This window comes from Haematobia irritans, chromosome 1, assembly GCF_050003625.1.
Source record: "Haematobia irritans isolate KBUSLIRL chromosome 1, ASM5000362v1, whole genome shotgun sequence".
NCBI classification, from domain to species: Eukaryota; Metazoa; Arthropoda; class Insecta; order Diptera; family Muscidae; genus Haematobia; species Haematobia irritans.
In genome coordinates this window covers 199,358,398-199,374,588 of record NC_134397.1, presented here as the reverse complement: position 1 = coordinate 199,374,588, position 16,191 = coordinate 199,358,398, and the positions used below count along the sequence as shown (strand labels likewise).

Here is a 16,191-nt window from a genome sequence, read left to right as displayed (position 1 = left end):
ATTTATATAGAAATTTTTGTAAGAATTTTATTTCTATAGAAACTTTGTGAGATATCTTTTAGTTGGAGAGGAATACTTTGCAAAATCTACGAAAGCATCAAGAATCCTACCAGTCTACCAAAGAGTGAAAAGTCAACCCTTTTTGGTAGAAATATACTGCAGAAGTCTACTCTGTGGCACTGGAACAAATTCTGTGATCACTTTCGTTTCGGTTGAAGTAATTTCAATTAAACAATTAATTTGAACAATTAACAAAAAGGGCCTACACTCATGGCTTATTTTGAAAAATTTTATTATTTTTTTTTTTCTTACAAAATTTTGTCAAAATATGATTTCAATAAAAAATTGTGATAAAATTTGGATGTCTATATAAAATTTTGTTTTTATTTCTATAGAAATTCTGTCAAAATTTTATTTGTATAGAGAATTTTGTCAAAATCTGGATTTCTATAAAAAATTATTTCAAAATTTGTATTTCTATGTAAAATTTTGTTAAAATTTCGATTTCTGTATAAAATTTTGTCAAAATTTGGATTTGTATAGAAAATTTTGTCAAATTTTGGATTTCTGTATAACATTTTTTCAAAATTTTATTTGTATAGACAATTTTGTCAAAATTTGGATTTCTGTATAAAATTTTGTCAAAACTTCGATTTCTATAGAAAATGTTGCAAATTTTTTGATTTTTATAGAACATTTTGTTAAAATGTTATTTCTATATATATATAATATTTATCAAAATTTTGATTTCTAGCGATCATTTTGTCAAAATTTTGATTTTTATAAAACAAATTTTCAAAATTTTAATTTCTATACAAATTTTTCCTAAAGGTTTATTTCTATAGACATTTTGTTAAAATTCTATTTTTATAGACAATTTTTTGAAAATTTTTATTTCTACATAAAATTTTGATTACTATAGAAAATTCTGTTAAAATTTTATTTCTATCGAATTTTTTTATTTCTATAGAATATTTTGTCAAAATTTTGATTCATATAGCAAATCTTGTGAAAATTTTGATTTTTATAGAAGATTTTGTCAAAAAATTTGATTCCATAGAAATGTTGTGTACTTCTATAGAAATTTTGTCAAAATTTTATTTGTATAGAATAAAGTTTTGTCAAAATTTTGATTACTTAGAAAATTTTGTTAAATTTTATTTCTGTCGAAATTTTTATTTTGTCAAAATTTTGATTCATATAGCAAATTTTGTGAAAATTGTATTTCTATAGAAATTTTGTCAAAATTTTATTTGTATAGAATAAAGTTTTGTCAAAAGTTTTTGATTACTTTAGAAAATGTTGGTAAAATTTTATTTCTATCGAAATTTTTATTATTTATTTTTATTATTTATTTATTTATTTTATTATTTATACAAATTTTGTCATAATTTTGATTCATATACCAAATTTTGTGAAAATTTTAATTTTTATAGAAGATTATGTCAAAATTTTGATTCCATAGAAATGTTGTGAAAATTGTATTTCTATAGACATTTTGTCAAAATTTTATTTGTTTTCAAAATTTGGATTTTTATAGAAAATATTGTCAAAATTTGAATTTTTATAGAAAATTTTGTCAAAATTTAGAATTTTATAGAAAACTTTGTCAAAATTTGGATTTTTATAGAATATTTTGTCAAAATTTGAATTTTTATAGAAAATTTGGATTTTTATAGAAAGTTTTATCAAAACTTTATTTTCTTTATATTCTATAGAAATTTTGTCAAAAGTTCATCTCTATAGAAAATGTTGTTAATATTTTGATTTTTATAGAACATTTTGTTAAAATTTTATTTCTATATATGATATGTAGATCATTTTTATCAAAATTTTGATTTCTAGCCATCATTTTGTCAAAATTTTGATTTTTATAAAACAAATTTTCAAAATTTTAATTTCTATAGAAATTTTTCCTAAAGGTTTATTTCTATAGACATTTTGTTAAAATTCTATTCTTATAGAAAATTTTTTGAAAATTTTTATTTCTACATAAAGTTTTATCAAAATTTTGATTGCTACACCCTCAAAAAAAATTGCTTCTCTAACATATGTTCCAAACATATTTTGCAGGAAGCACATATATTATTGGATATTGCCGAAACATTATTATGTTTGTTTTATGTGAACATATTATATGTTTGGAAGCATTTGGAGCCCAAAAATATTATATGCTTGGAAGAATTTTCTCCCCAAGAAGATTGTGCTCATTCCCTCACATAATTTTCACTTCCACGAAATTTTTAGTTCTTGGCACCTTTTCTATAATACAAATAATGTTGAAGAAATTATACAATTTTATAATTTTTTTAAATTTTACCTTTCGCATGGACGGAGAATCGAACCGGGAACCATGCAATTTGTAAGCCAACACACTACCACTGGGCTACGTAGCTGTTATAGTCACAAATAGACAATTATCGTTATAAGTTACATTTATATAGCATAGTTTGCAGCGCCCACGAGCCCATGCAAACATAAGATTATTTAACAGAAACATACATTTGTTAGCCACGTGGAGCAGTGGTTAGCATACGTTCCGATTTCTTTTACCGAATCAAGAAAAAAATTGTGCCCATAATGCCAAAATGATAAACAAAACACATGTCCATACATACATAAAATGCTGCTCTCAAGACGAAAACACATGCTGTTTATTTTTCAAATGTCTTCGAATACTCATTCTAATATTCAAATTAAATAATATTTAGATTTAAGCATATCAAATTTTTGACCTTATCATAAAACAGTTTTCCGAAACAACATACAAGCGGTTTCACAGAAATTGCTCTCTTTTCATTCTCTCGCTGTGTTATGTTGATATCTTTCGTCAACCCTCCCGGTTTCCATCTCTATTTCTTTCTCTATACTCTCTCTCTCTCTCTCTCTCTGTCGCTCTCTGAATAAAATATCACAACATATATATGTTTACTCGAAATTTGTAAATTTATATATGTTTACATTCACACATATTATTTTTATAAAACATTCATGCCCAAACATAATATATTCTAACATATTAATATATGTGTCCCAACCATTTAGTGTTAGTTTAGGAACATTGCATGTTTGTACTTAAATATATTGTGTTGTATTGTATATATCGGAACATATGAAAAACATATTTTTCTAACAGTGTATAGAAAGTTTTGTTAAAATTTTATTTCTATCGAATTTCTTATTTCTATAGAATATTTTGTCAAAATTTTGATTCATATAGCAAATTTTGTGAAAATTTTGATTTTTATAGATCGAATTTCTTATTTCTATAGAAATTTTGTCAAAATAAAGTTTTGTCAAAATTTTGATTACTTAGAAAATTTTGTTAAAATTTTATTTCTATCGAAATTTTTATTTTGTCAAAATTTTGATTCATATAGCAAATTTTGTGAAAATTGTATTTCTATAGCAATTTTGTCAAAATTTTATTTGTATAGAATAAAGTTTTGTCAAAATTTTGATTACTATAGAAAATGTTGGTAAAATTTTATTTCTATCGAAATTTTTATTTCTATAGAATATTTTGTCAAAATTTTGATTCATTTTTTGTGATGCTTCGCTAACTCTAATAAGAATAAGTGTTTAGTTATTGTAACAGATATCATTCCTTCCTGAAGAAGCATGCTTGCGCAATTCAAGGAAATTGAGAAATATTGAAGAAAAATAAAAATGCATATAGATCTCAAGCTCGAAAAAAACAGAAAAACTTTTATTTGAAAAATAAAGATCGAAAAAAACAACAAAAAGAGAAAATTTTGATTCTTATAGAAGATTTTGTCAAAAATTTGATTCCATAGAAATGTTGTGAAAATTGTATTTCTATAAAAATTTTGTCAAAATTTTATTTGTATAGAATAAAGTTTTATCAAAATTTTGATTACTATAGAAAATTTTTCAAAATTTTATTTCTATCGAAATTTTTATTTCTATAGAACATTTGTCAAAATTTTGATTTATATAGCAAATTTTGTGAAAATTTTGATTTTTATAGAAGATTATGTCAAAAAGTTGATTCCATAGAAATGTTGTGAAAATTGTATTTCTATAGAAATTTTGTCAAAATTTGGATTTTTATAGAACATTTTGTCAAAATTTTATTTGTATATGTTGTCAAAATTTTATGTTGTCAAAATTTGGATTTCATAGCATGGTTTTCCAAGATTTGGAGTTTTATAGAAAATTTTGTCAAAATTTAAATTTTTATAGAAAATTTTGTCAACATTTGGATTTTTATAGAAAATATTGTCAAAATTTGAATTTTTATAGAAAATTTTGTCAAAATTTGGATTTTTATAGAAAATTTTGTCAAGATTTGGATTTTTATAGAAAATTTTGTCAAAATATGGATTTTTATAGAAAATTTTCTCAAAATTTGGACTTGTATAGAAAATTTTGTCAAAACTTTATTTTCTTTCGAAATGTTGCCAGAATGTACATCTAAATATATAAATTTTTTCAAAAGTTTATTTCTATAGAATTTTTGTTAAAAGTTCATTCCTATATATTTTTTTTCAAAAAATTTATTTCTATAGGCATTTTGTCAAAATTTTATTTATATAGAAATTTTTGTAAGAATTTTATTTCTATAGAAACTTTGTGAGATATCTTTTAGTAGGAGAGGAATACTTTGCAAAATCTACGAAAACATCAAGAATCCTACCAGTCTACAAACAGTAAAAAGTCTACCATTTCTGGTAGAAATCTACTGCAGAAGTGTTGCAATGGTTAGCATGCCCACCTTGCATACACAAGGTCGTGGGCCCGATTCCTGCTTCGACCGAACACCAAAAAGTTTTTCAGCGGTGGATTATCCCAACTCAGTAATGCTGGTGACATTTCTGAGGGTCTCAAAACTTCTCTAAGTGGTTTCACTGCAAAGTGGAACGCCGTTCGGACTCGGCTATAAAAAGGAGGTCCCTTGTCATTGAGCTTAACATGGAATCGGGCAGCACTCAGTGATAAGAGAGAAGTTCACCAATGTGGTATCACAATGGACTGAATAGTCTAAGTGAGCCTGATACATCGGGCTGCCACCTAACCTAACCTCCCAGCAAAAAAAATTCGGAAGTTCTTCCACAGGCACAACTTTAAAAGCACTTCCAGAAGTTATTTATTTTAACTACCCATGAAGTTCTTTTAATTCAATTTTTTACAATTTGTTTTTTTCATACTTGTAGTGGGTAATTTTAACTTTCTTGCTTCAAATAGGTTAAAAACAGAGTAAGAATTCATAAAATGACACAAATCATTTAAATTTTGTTGAAAAAAAATGCTAAATCCACTCAGAAAATAATTGTGAATTTTTGAAAATATTTGAGGTCAAACGTTTCCGACAAGCGTTAGAATACATTAAAAATTATAAAAATTATTTATTTGAGAAAATATCACAGAATTTTTTAATTTACATCCAAAACATTGAATTTGCATCATACCTAAAGATGTGATTCTGTGCACCGGCTGTTGAAATGGAGGACTTCCGTCCTATGACAAGCCCATGTTAAATTCATCGCTTCTACGTCAATATTGCACCACTTCCGGATCAAAAAAGAAAATTTTCATTACTTTTTTGGAGACACTTTGTTTGCTGGGCTACTGCAGAAGTCTACACTGTGGCAATCGAACATTATTATTTTGGGTAGGCTGCACTAGAACAAAATTTTCCAATTTAATGGGGAAAGGTGTAAAATATGCAACACATTTTTCACTATTATTTACCCAGCAAAAAAATATGGAAGTTGTTCCAAAGGCGCAACTTTAAAAGCGGTTCCAGAAGATGCACTCCCAATGATGTTCTTTATTTTAACTACATAGGAAGTTCTTTTAATTCAATTTTTTATAGCTCGCTTTTTTCATATTTTTAATGAGTAATTTTAACATTATTTGTCTCAAATAGGTTAAAAACAGATTACGAATTAATAAAATGGTAGAAATTATTAAAATTTTGTCAAAAAAATTCTAAATCCATTCTAGAAAATTTGCGAATTTTTGAAAATATTTGAGGGCAAACGTTTCATTAGAAAGCATTAAAAATCGTAAAAAAAAATTATAAAAATTATTTATTTGGGAAAATATTACAATTTTTTTTTAATTCACATCCAAAACACTGAATTCGAATCACACCTTAAGAAGTGATGGACATTCAGTGCAATGGCTATTGAAATGGTGGGCATCCGTCGTTTGACAAGCCCATGTTAAATTCATCGCTTCTGTGCCAATTTTGCACCAACTTCGGATCTAAAAGGAACATTTTCACCACTTTTTTGGCGACGCTTTTTTTGCTGAGTATTGTATGCTTTATCGAATCTTTTTAAATCGAGTTGTTATTTTGGGAAGTCTTCATGGGTCGACAGAATTTCCAATATGCTTATAGAAAAATATTCAAGATTTTGAAAATAGTTTCGATAAGAAAGTATTAATGATGATTTTTGCCAACTATAAACTAAAGCCAAAATAAGAAAACATATCGTTGAACCAATTAAGTATTCGTTTGCTGGAAACGAGTAAGCGAAAATGTATTCAGTAACGAGAACTTGTAAAGAAATACTCATTATTTTCCTAATACTAATCAGTAGTTTGTCCAATGACGAGAAGTGATGACGATGTGAAAAATCCTAAATAGTGATTATTAAATTTTAATTAAAATATTAAAAATAGCCACAAATCCTTCTGTCTTACAAATTGGAGTAGAAATAGACGTCAACGTGATATTAGCTTTTTAATATTAATAAACGGTACGTAATATGGCTTATTATTATTATCAGTTCATTATATTCTGAATAAGTTACTGTATTTTTGCAGATTTTGATTCATATGTGTACATGCGATACAGAGTAAGTTTTTTGTTATGCCATATGCAGTTGTGGCTAATGAAGTTTAATTGTGTACACCTATTTTTCATTTAAATTTCAGCACAATATTTTACTATCATATATATCGTAATATTACTTGTATAAAACAATAATTTAATAAAGCTTTAAGTTACTAAATAAACGGATCATAATTCTAAATATTTATCATTTAATAAGTATTCCATTTTATTAGTATAAATAGCCAAAAACGTTTCTGAAGGAAATCTCAGCAAAGACTGAGTAGGTAGTTACGACGAACATTTTTTTTTAAAGAATAAATACTACACGCAAAGAAAAACGTTTGGAAAACGTGTACCGAAAACGTTTTTCTTTTGTTAGAGTTTTTTGAATTCCTCCGAAAATTTTAAACTTTTATCACCCAAAAAATTCGTTTGTTACAAAATTTTTATTTTTTCAATAAAAAAAATATTTTTGAACCAACAACACCGTCCATTTCCTTTATATCAAGCACTGTTCTTTTCTGATTTTAAGTCTTTAATAAGACAAATTTTACAGTTCATAGTAAAAATTTAAGTAATATGTAATGTTGAACTTTTTCTTTTGGGAATCTTCCGAATATATCTAAAGACTGTTATCCATAATCGAATTACTTGGGTTGCGGTAACACTTGCCGATGGCAAGGTATATTATTAAATATGTATATAATTCAGTTTGACAAATTTTTCTATATAAATAAAATTTTGGTAGATTATTTTTGCCGATATGGACCAATTTTTGTGCGGCTATATATAACTATAGACCGATATGGACCAATTGTTGCATAGCTGTTAACGGCCACACCCTCAAAAAAAATCGCTTCTCTAACATATGTTCCAAACATATTTTGCAGGAAGCACATATATTATTGGATACTGCCGAAACATTAATATGTTCGTTTTATGTGAGCATATTATATGTTTGGAAGCATTTTGAGTCCAAAAATAGTATATGCTTGGGAGAAGTCCCCAAAGAAGATTGTGCTCATTCCCTCACATAATTTTCACTTCCACGAAATTTTTGAGTTCTTCGCATCTTTTTCTGTAATACAAATATGCTGTTTTTTCAAATGTCTATTCTCTTGGTTCCGAATATTCATTCTAATATTCAAATTAAATAATATTTAGACTTAAGCATATTAAATTTTTGGCCTTATCATGAAACAGTTTTCCGAAACAACATACAAGCGGTTTCACAGAAATTGCTCTCATTTCATTCTCTCGCTGTGTTATGTTGATATCTTTTTATTCAACCCTCCCGGTTTCCATCTCTATTTCTTTCTCTATACTAACTCTCTCTCTCTGTCGCTCTCTGAATAAAGTATCCCAACATATATATGTTTACTTGAAATTTGTAAATTTATATATGTTTACATTCACACATATTATTTTTATGAAATATTCATGCCCCAAACATAATATATTCTAACATATTAACATATGTGTCCCAAACATTTTGTGTTAGTTTAGGAACATTACATGTTTGTACTTAAATGTATTGTGTTTAAAAATTGTGCCCGAAACACATTTTGTTTATATCGGAACATATGAAAAACATATTTTTCTAACAGTGCATATACTAGTGCTAAAGGGTGATACGGTCAAAATTTGGTCATGGGAAAACGCGTGTAAATCGGTGAAATCGTTTATTTAAAAAATCAAATTAAATTTCTTTTTCAAGTTCAATTAGTATAAAATTCAGGAAAAATATTCAGTTAGGCTTTCGCTTTTCCAAATCCGAATTGCCGGGCCTCACGCTTGACACCTGCCATCAGATTTTGTACAGCCACCTTGTCCACCTTCTTCGCCACAGAAAGCCAGTTTGCCTTGAACTGCTGCTCGTCCTTAGCAGTTTTTTGGTCTTCTTTAGGTTCCGGTTGACAATAGCCCAGTATTCCTCAATTGGGCGGAGCTCTGGCGTGTTGGGAGGGTTCTTGTCCTTGGGAACCACCTGAACGTTGTTGGCGGCGTACCACTCCATGGCCGTGTTTCTTCAGGATAGGCAGCAGACGTTTATTCAAACACTCTTTCACGTAAATTTCTTGGATGACAGTCCCGGAAGCTATGAAAATGCTGCTTTTCAAGCCACAGGTACAGATGGCTTGCCAAACCAGATACTTCTTTGCGAACTTTGACAGTTTTATGTGCTTGAAAATATCTGCTACCTTTCCCCTTCCTTTTGCCGTATAAAACTCCTGTCCCGGAAGCTGCTTGTAGTCGGCTTTGACGTAGGTTTCGTCGTCCATTACCACGCTGTCAAACTTCGTCAGCATCGTCGTGTACAGCCTCCGGGATCGCGCTTTGGCCGTCGTATTTTGTTTATCATCGCGCTTTGGAGTCACTACCTTCTTGTAAGTCGATAGTCCGACTCGTTTTTTGGCTCGATGCACGGTTGTAGACGATACACCCAGCTTATTTCCGGCATCTCGGAGAGAGAGGTTAGGGTTTCGCTTGAAACTACCGGCAACTCTCTTTGTCGTCTCAGCGGCTTCCGGTTTTCGATTTCCCCCCGATCCAGACTTCCTGGCTGTCGACAAACGTTCCCCAAACACTTTAATTACATTTGTAACGGTTGATTTGGCAACATTTAGCGATTTTGCCAGCTTTGCGTGCGAGTAGCTCGGATTTTCGCGATGCGCGAGCAAAATTTTGATACGCTGCTCTTCTTGCTTGGATGGAATTTTGACAACTGAAGAGTGAATTCCAAAATCAAAATAGGAGCAACATTCTACACACACACACACCTTCAAAATGAGGGGTGTTCAGGTTTTTTAAATGCAAAATTGAAAGAAATACTTCAAGTTTAAATTTGACCAAATTTTGACCGTATCACCATTTATGTACCAAATTTAAACCGGATCGGATGAATTTTTCTCCTCGAAAAGACTCCGGAAGTTAAATCTGGGGACCGGTCTATATGGGGGCTATATATAATTACCATATGGACCAATTTTTGCTTGGTTGTTAGAGACCATATACTACCATGTACCAAATTGCAACCGTATCGGATGAATTTTACTCCTCCAAGAGGCTCCCGAAACCAAATCTGAGCGTCGGTTTATATGGGGGCTATACGTAAAAGTGGTCCGGTATGGCCCATTTGCAATAGCATCCGACATACATCAATAAAAACCCTCCACCATGGATTGCGTAGAAACTTCTACTAAAGACTGTCATCCACAATCGAATTACTTGGGTAAATACGTATATAATTAAGTTTGACAAAATTTTCTATAGAAAAAAAAATTGACAACATTTTCTATAGAAGTAAAATTTGGACAAAATTTTTTATAGAAATACGATTTTAACAAAATTTTCTATAGAAATAACATTTTGACAAAATTTTCTATAGAAATAAAATTTGGACAAAATTTTCTATGGAAATAAAATTTGACAAAATTTTCTATGGGAATAAAATTTTGACAAAATTTTCTATAGAAATAAAGTTTTGCTAGATTATTTTTGACTCGAATGGCAACCATGATTATGAACCGATATGGACCAATTGTTGTGTGATTGGGGATCGGCTATATATAACTATAGACCGATATGGACCAAATTTGGCATGGTTATTAACGGCCATATACTAACACCACGTTGCAAATTTGAACCGGATCGGATGAATTTTGCTCCTCCAAGAGGCTCCGGAGTTCAAATCTGGGGATCGGTTTATATGGGGGCTATATATAATTATGGACTGATATGGACAAATTTTTGAATGGTTGTTAGAGAATATATACTAATACCATGTACAAAATTTCAGCCGGATCGGATGAAATTTGCTTCTCTTAGAGGATCCGCAAACCAAATCTGGGAAGCGGTTTATATGGGGGCTATATATGATTATGGACCAATATGGACCAATTTTTGCATGAGTATTAGAGACCATATACCAACACCATGTACCAAATTTCAGCCGGATGGGATGAAATATGCTTCTCTTATAGGCTCTGCAAGCCAAATTTGGGGGTCCGTTTATATGGGGGTTATAGGTAAAAGTGGACCGATATGGCCCATTTGCAATACCATCCGACCTACAACAATAACAACTACTTGTGCCAAGTTTCAAGTCGATAGCTTGTTTCGTTCGGAAGTTAGCGTGATTTCATCAGACGGACGGACGGACATGCTCAGATCGACTCAGAATTTCACCACGACCCAGAATATATATACTCTATGGGGTATTAGAGCAATATTTCGGTGTGTTACAAACGGAATGACAAAGTTAAGTTCGACAAAAGTCGAAGCAAGGATCGAACCCACGACCTTTGGCATGCAAGGCGGACGTAGCAACCACTATTCCACGGTGCCCAACTAAATTTATGTTTCTGTTAAATAAAATTTGTTTAATCGGCTGGTGGACGCCTCAAGCTATGCTATATAAATATAACTTATATGGATAATTATCTATTGATGACCAATACAGCTACGTAGCCCAGTGGTTCGATTCTCCATCCAGGCGAAAGGTAAAATTTAAAAATGTATACAATCGTATAATTTCTTCTACATTGTTTATATTACAGAAAAAGGTGCTAAGAATTAAAAAACCTCGTGGAAGTGAGAAAGATGTGAGGGAAAATGCAATTAGCCAGAAAAGATTTTTTTTTTTTTTGAGTTTTTCTTTATGAAATTGTTTTTACATCCTGGAAAAGAATAAACGTTTACCACAAAAAGTATATACTTTTCTTCCAAATAAAGTTCTTTAAAGCAAAAGGTAAATGAAAGGCGAACTTTGTTTGTCTAAAATTTTGTTTGGGAGGAATGGATTTTTTTTTTTGGATGTAATTTCATTAACAATAGTATATAGTGTACCACTTTTCATTACCACTACCATGAAAAGCATCCACCCTACAGACAAAGAAAATTTCATTAAAATTGAGCCAACGAATTTTTCATTCATATAACGAAACATTTTTATTAATACAGCCCCATGTTGCGATATTCGGAATCGCAAATCGAAAGAATTTTAGAGAATAAAGAGAACTATACTACCAATATTAAAGTATATAAGTTTCAGTGTTAGGAACTTATGAACAAATGAAAATTTTGCGATTTGTGATTCCGAATTTCAGAACATGGGGGACAATGAAAATATTCGTTAATAGTACGAAACGTTACGTTGATTAACTGAAAATTAGTCGTAATAACAAAAAATTTCTTTTTATTAACGAATTTGTTTCATTGGCTCACTTTTAATGACACATTTCGTTAATATAACGAAGCTTTTTCTATTAGTGTATATCCACACATCCGCTTTATTCCAAATTCTAGCTAAGTTTAAGCTTTTTAAATTAAGTTAATGTTTGAATCTTACAACCTTATGAATTTGTAACTTTTAATAATAATTATACAATAAAAACCATTTAAAAAACACAAAAAATGGTTGTACGCTTCTGTGGCAATATTTTCAATCGAGCGATTTTAGGGAACAATCAGAACACGCACAGGGTCAATGAGGAATTTCATGTGATCTTACTAAAACTTTAAACCCAATCCAAATCCATCTAAGAGTGATTTACTTTCAGGGCAGTCTCAAAAAGGGTTCCAGTGGAAGCAGCGGTAGCACTGAACATGTCATAGTAACCGGTGGTGGTGGAGGTGGAGGCGGTGGTGGTCACAGTCATGAACACAGCTCAGGTTGGCATCGCAGTATGCCATTGCAATATAATCCGTCGGCCGAAAGGCCTATAGCCTATTATGAGACCAGTGAAAATGAGGAAGAGTTCAAGAGGAGACAAACACCAATCCAGGGGATATAATGGAGCAAACAAAAGGCAATCGAGTACATGTAATTAATACAAGGCAATTTTATTTATTTTTAATTTTTAATTATTTATGTATTGCTTGTATGACAACAACAACAACAAATACAATTGAACTTATAAGCTATACATTAAATGGTTTTCTGAAATTTCGGAGTTTTCTTTTTTCCAAAACAAAAAATAAAACAATTAAAAGTAAAAAGAAAAAAAAAACATAATAATTTTCCATAAAATAAAGAAAAAGAAAATTGCTCTAAATTTTTGATTTTTCATCTGTGTAAGTATGAATGTTTCAGCTTGGTTGCATCTCAAATGAAATTGGGGAGGTAAAGTGTGCTATATCATGTCAATTCGTTATGCCTAAATGATTGTAAGACATGATCCATCTGTCTATCTAGTGGTAATCACTAAAGTGTTGCGTTTGTTTTTCTGGATATGTGGCTTCGCTTAGCTTCATTTTGGTTTGATAGAAATCTTTGGTTGGCATGTGCCAGACAGACAGACAGATAGCGAAGAGGCGGTAGAGGTGGCTGTTTTTTTTTTTTTTTTACTTTTTAGGCTGCTGTAAACTTTCACCATGAACTCTTCTATATACCCATATAGAGTCAATCACTAACTCTACGATGTGGTAGGGACCCAAGCACTATAGGCCTTATCCTGCATCATCATTTCATCATCTATACTACGATGATAGGATCCACTACTTTCATGACCTCCTTCGTATTCATTTTGATGACTAGACGAATAGGTGTGACTTTGTTGCACTTGGGGATGTTTGACAATTTCATAGGTGGTCTTTTCACCTCCCTCACTGGACACGAGTTTCTTTAATCCAATAATGGCACTGATGATCAGAGCAATTTTACCCACAATCAATGCCTTGCCCGCCACTATGGCTATCGAATGATAGGCCATTTTAAGAATGGCTGCTTTAAGCATAACAGCCGCTATGAAGGGTCCTAAATATTTTTTATCATCCTTTTTCTTACGGCCTTCCACCTCACCGCTGACCATTTCTTCAGCAGCCTTATTTGCCTCCTCGGTGGTAGATGTAAAGAAATTCATTATCGACTGCAACCATTCCCGGCCACTGCCTTGACCAAAGGTTAAAAGGCGAGGTAAATTCACTTGTAGCTGTCGAGATTTTACGAATGTTGCCAATCTCTCCATTAGCAAAGAATCCAAACTTTTCTCCGAAAGATTTTCCAAATCTCTATTAGTAAGCTTCATATCCATAACACTGGATCGACCATTTCTCAATTCGGTATCATTTTTCTTTATCAAGGTAACTCCTTCCACAATATTGATGTTTTGAAATTTTAAAGCTCGCCCCAACAACTTGGCACCTTGTATTTTAAAACACCATAGAATATCATCCTGATTGAGACAGTGATTGAGTACATGATTCACGGTTCTCGATACTGTGTTATCTGTGAATAAGCCGCGGCCACTTTGAGCCACTGTAAGAACGGGTAATTCAATGGATGTTGCTATGTGAAATGCACACATGACCATGACTAGCCTACAAGGGATTTTCGTATACATGTTTTGCCTTCACTCTGTTTTTTTGGTATCCTTTTTAAGTTTAATCCTTTAATTGTCCAAGACTTTATGTTTTGGTGTTGACTGTGCGTTTCACTCTATTCGCAACTCTTAACCAAAACGCACCACTTTGATTTCTTTATAAAATGCAACTGATCTTCTTGCATAGCGTTGCCAAGAAATTTATACATTTTGTGGTGATTTTTCTTCTAATTAAATCTGTTGCATCTTTGTAAGCAATTACTGGACCTATTTACTACCACACAAAATAATGCACTTTTATTTTATTTCTTTCTATTTTCATTTCAATTTTCGAGCTTTCTGTTGAAAACTACTCCACATTATTGATTATTCAGAGCATGCAAAAAAAAAAAACAAAAAAGAAGATCAAAACACCGTTTCCTTTCTCTGGAATACAATTTCAAATTAAGAAATAAAACGAAGCAAAGATAGGCAGCACACCAATGCCATCTATACTGATCAGTCCTAACCTGAAACAATGTCCACGAAACCCTGTCGAGATCGGTTTATAGTTCAGCAGAAAAACAATTTATAGTATGACGGATATTGGAGGAAGACAAAAGTAGTCTTTATCTGAAAGCCTAGAATACTAATGCCCGAATGATTTCTGTTCAGTAATTCCGTCATGTCTATATCTTCGAATAGATGGATAAAACTGGGATTGAACCTATGACCCTTTGTATGCAAATCGGGTATGCTAACATCACGATGGTTGATATGTATTGCCAACAAATTTATGTTGCTATAATTTCGTACCCTCTCATCTGACGGCTGTCAGTTTCATTCCAGTGATAGTTCATTTTAATGTTTACAAGCTTACAAAATCATATTGATACATTGCATTCAGAAATAAAGTTTGGGGGAATTGAATCGTGGCAATGATTTAAACCTTCCAGCATTTCTGGTACCATTGGTCGGTACTATGATACTGGCAGTGTTGCATCGCGTCCAAAAATTCGAGGAAATTCGAACGATAACAATGACAGAACTGTTCCAAAAAATGAAGACCTGATTTGATCGAAATCCAAGCCGTAGTGGTAGAAAACTTACTAGTGAGCTGAACATATGGCGACAATGGATGCAACACTAATGGCGAAATGTTTATAACCTTCACCACTACTGTGGTACAGGGTATAATAAGTTTGTGCATTTGTATGTAACGCCAAGAAATAGTGGTCATAGACCCATCTTTTAGTATACCGATCGGCTTAGAATTAAATTCTGAGTCGATTTAGCGATGTCCGTCTGTCTGTCTGTCTGTCCGTCCGTCTGTCTGTATATGTAATTTTGTGCACAAAGTACAGCTCGCAATTGAAGTCCGATCGTCCTCAAATTTGGCATAGGGCCATTTCTTGGGACAGAGACAATCACTATTGGTTTTGGAAAAAATCGGTTCAGATTTAGATATAGCTGCCATATATATTTATCCCCGATTTGGTCATAGTTAGCGTGTTTATCAACCGATTTTCTTGAAATATCGTACATCCAATTATTTTATGAATCTCGAAAATCTTGCAAAATATCAGCAAATCTGTTCAGATTTAGATAAAGCTCCCATATATATCTTTCGTCCGATTTAGACTCATATGACCAAAGAGGCCAAAGTTTACTACCGATCTTCGTGAAATTTTGCACAGAGGGTAGAATTGACATTCTACCAACGCTTGGTAAATTTGATTGAAATCAGTTGAAATTTAGATATAGCTCCCATATATATCTTTCGTCCGATTTGAACTTATATGGCCACAAAAGCCAGAGTTTTGCCGTGAGTTGTTTCAAATTTTGTACAAGGGCTACGTTTAATAGTATCGTTAAGTGTGTCAAATTTTGTTAAAATCGGTTCAGATTTAGATATAGCTCACATATATATCTTTCGCCCGATTTGGACTTATATGGTCTCAAAAGCCAGAGTTTTGCCCTGACTTACTTCAAATTTTGCACAAGCGGTACTTTTAACGATACTATTGTATGTGACAAATAGGGTCAAAATCGACTCAGATTTAGATATAGCTCCCATATATA

The 16,191-nt window shown here is 31.4% G+C and overlaps 1 protein-coding gene across 1 annotated transcript; it reads right to left on the bottom strand.

The window, feature by feature from the left end:
- Positions 1 to 13,003: 13,003 nt before the first annotated feature.
- On the bottom strand, positions 13,004 to 14,301 carry Osi11 (Osiris 11). The gene has a single exon (XM_075288394.1). The coding sequence runs from the start codon at positions 14,149 to 14,151 to the stop codon at positions 13,225 to 13,227; it is 927 nt and encodes a 308-aa protein (XP_075144509.1). The 5' UTR covers positions 14,152 to 14,301; the 3' UTR covers positions 13,004 to 13,224.
- Between the last annotated feature and the right edge of the window lie 1,890 nt (positions 14,302 to 16,191).

Bases quoted from the DNA above. Each gene is read 5' to 3' on its own strand.
- Osi11 (XM_075288394.1), bottom strand. From the start codon at position 14,151: ATGTATACGAAAATCCCTTGTAGGCTAGTCATGGTCATGTGTGCATTT.